Below are 1627 nucleotides of genomic sequence, written 5' to 3'. Positions count from 1 at the left end.
TAGTTGGTTAATTGGAGGAAAAAAACCGGCCTTTCTAAATTTCCTCATGACGACGTGCCGCATTGCAGGATGGTTAAAATGAGAAGTTCTTGGTTTTAGTTCACTCTTTTTCTTYTTTTGATTTCTTCAAATGCATCAAGTTCTGCATTCTTTTCCAGAGTGAAAGCTTTGGTTTTTTTCTTTGACCATCCTGCATGTTGTCAAAGTCCATCATTTCTATGGATTCCAAATTCCTGGGAAAACCTGATGAGGTTCCTTCTAAGGGATCCTCCTCAGAAGAAACCTCTTGATGTAAATCTTCGTCATGGTSAGGTTGGCTYTCGTTCTCCATCTCTTGAAAATCTGTGGAGTCTTGTGGTGGTCCTTGCTTGAGATCTTCCTTCTCATCTCTCATATAGGTGCCAATCTCTAGATAGTCAAAGGCTCCTTCCAAATTATTTTTCTCACAACTTACTTGCTGGAATTTTTCTAGTTCTTGTCTCAGTGCAGCAATATCKGTGTCATATCTGCAGTGCAGCACCTTGTATATATCTTTCATCATYTCTAACTTAGTCTGTGCATCCCTTTCCTTCTCCTGAAGGAATTGCATCTCTCTTGCTGTGTTTTCTTKGAAGGTGGCTTTCATGTYGTTTAGAAACACCATCTCCTCCATGTGCGTTTTTCTCTCCTGAATCATCTGTATCTGAAGCTTTTCCACCTGCTGTTGAAGTGAAGAATTTTCACTTTTTAAATCTTTTGTGACCGCGYTGAATTTCTGCTGCTGGGTCTGGAGCTCTTTTGCCGCTGCTTTATATTTCAGTTCTTGTTCTTGCTCAAGAGAAGCCAATTCAGATAGAACAAAGTGACATCTCTTTGCTCTATCTGAATTGGCTTCTCTTTCACGCTGGAGCTCCTTCTCRTATGTTTCCATTTGGCCTTTCAGACCAGAAACATCTCTTTTATATTTCTGACTGAGTTCTTCATATRAATGTTTCACCTCGTCCAATTCTGCCTGTAAACTGTTTTCRCTGATTTGCAGGAACGTGACCTCTTCCGACATCATTTGAAACATATCGTCCTTTTCAGCTCTTAGATTGTCAAGGACCAGTTGTAGCTCACTAACCCTCACTTCACAAAACKTTTGCATCTCGRCCTCCTGCCTCACCAGAGCAACGTTGGATCTCTCAGACGCTTCATACTTGGAGCAAAGCTCCTCGTGGGAAGTCTGGAGTTTTTCCAGTTCKTCTTGCAGGGTTTTGTTTTTGTCTTTCTCGGCCTGGATTTCTGATGTAAATGCTTCCTGGCTGAGGAGGTGGGCCGTCTTTAATTCTACAAAGTCTTGCTGGAGCTGCTTCTTGTTCTTATGTCTCAAATCGTCGTGCACCTTGGAAGCRAGGTTCGCAGCATTGACAACGGCTGGATCACTAAGCTTCTCTATTCTTTCTAGTTCCCTCTTAGTCTCTTTGCCCTTGTTGATGAACACTTCTTTGAGAGCTTTCTGCCTTTTTAATTGGAGTTTCGTTTCTTCCAGCTCTGCTTCCAGYTGGGCCAGTCTTTGGTTGTCTTCAAATCTTTGGGCTCTCTCCATTTCTAAAAGAAAGCCCATCCTTTGGATTTCCTCGTGCAAACCATCCGGGTGCACAGGAGG

The 1627-nt window shown here is 42.5% G+C and overlaps 1 protein-coding gene across 1 annotated transcript; it reads right to left on the bottom strand.

The window, feature by feature from the left end:
* On the bottom strand, window positions 1-1621 carry LOC103461524 (myosin-10-like). Its single transcript, XM_008403804.1, has one exon. The coding sequence runs from the start codon at window positions 1583-1585 to the stop codon at window positions 101-103; it is 1485 nt and encodes a 494-aa protein (XP_008402026.1). The 5' UTR covers window positions 1586-1621; the 3' UTR covers window positions 1-100.
* Window positions 1622-1627: the final 6 nt, after the last annotated feature.

The sequence above is a fragment of the Poecilia reticulata genome, unplaced genomic scaffold (assembly GCF_000633615.1).
Source record: "Poecilia reticulata strain Guanapo unplaced genomic scaffold, Guppy_female_1.0+MT scaffold_2034, whole genome shotgun sequence".
Lineage (NCBI taxonomy): Eukaryota > Metazoa > Chordata > Actinopteri > Cyprinodontiformes > Poeciliidae > Poecilia > Poecilia reticulata.
This window is presented reverse-complemented; position numbering and strand designations above follow the sequence as displayed.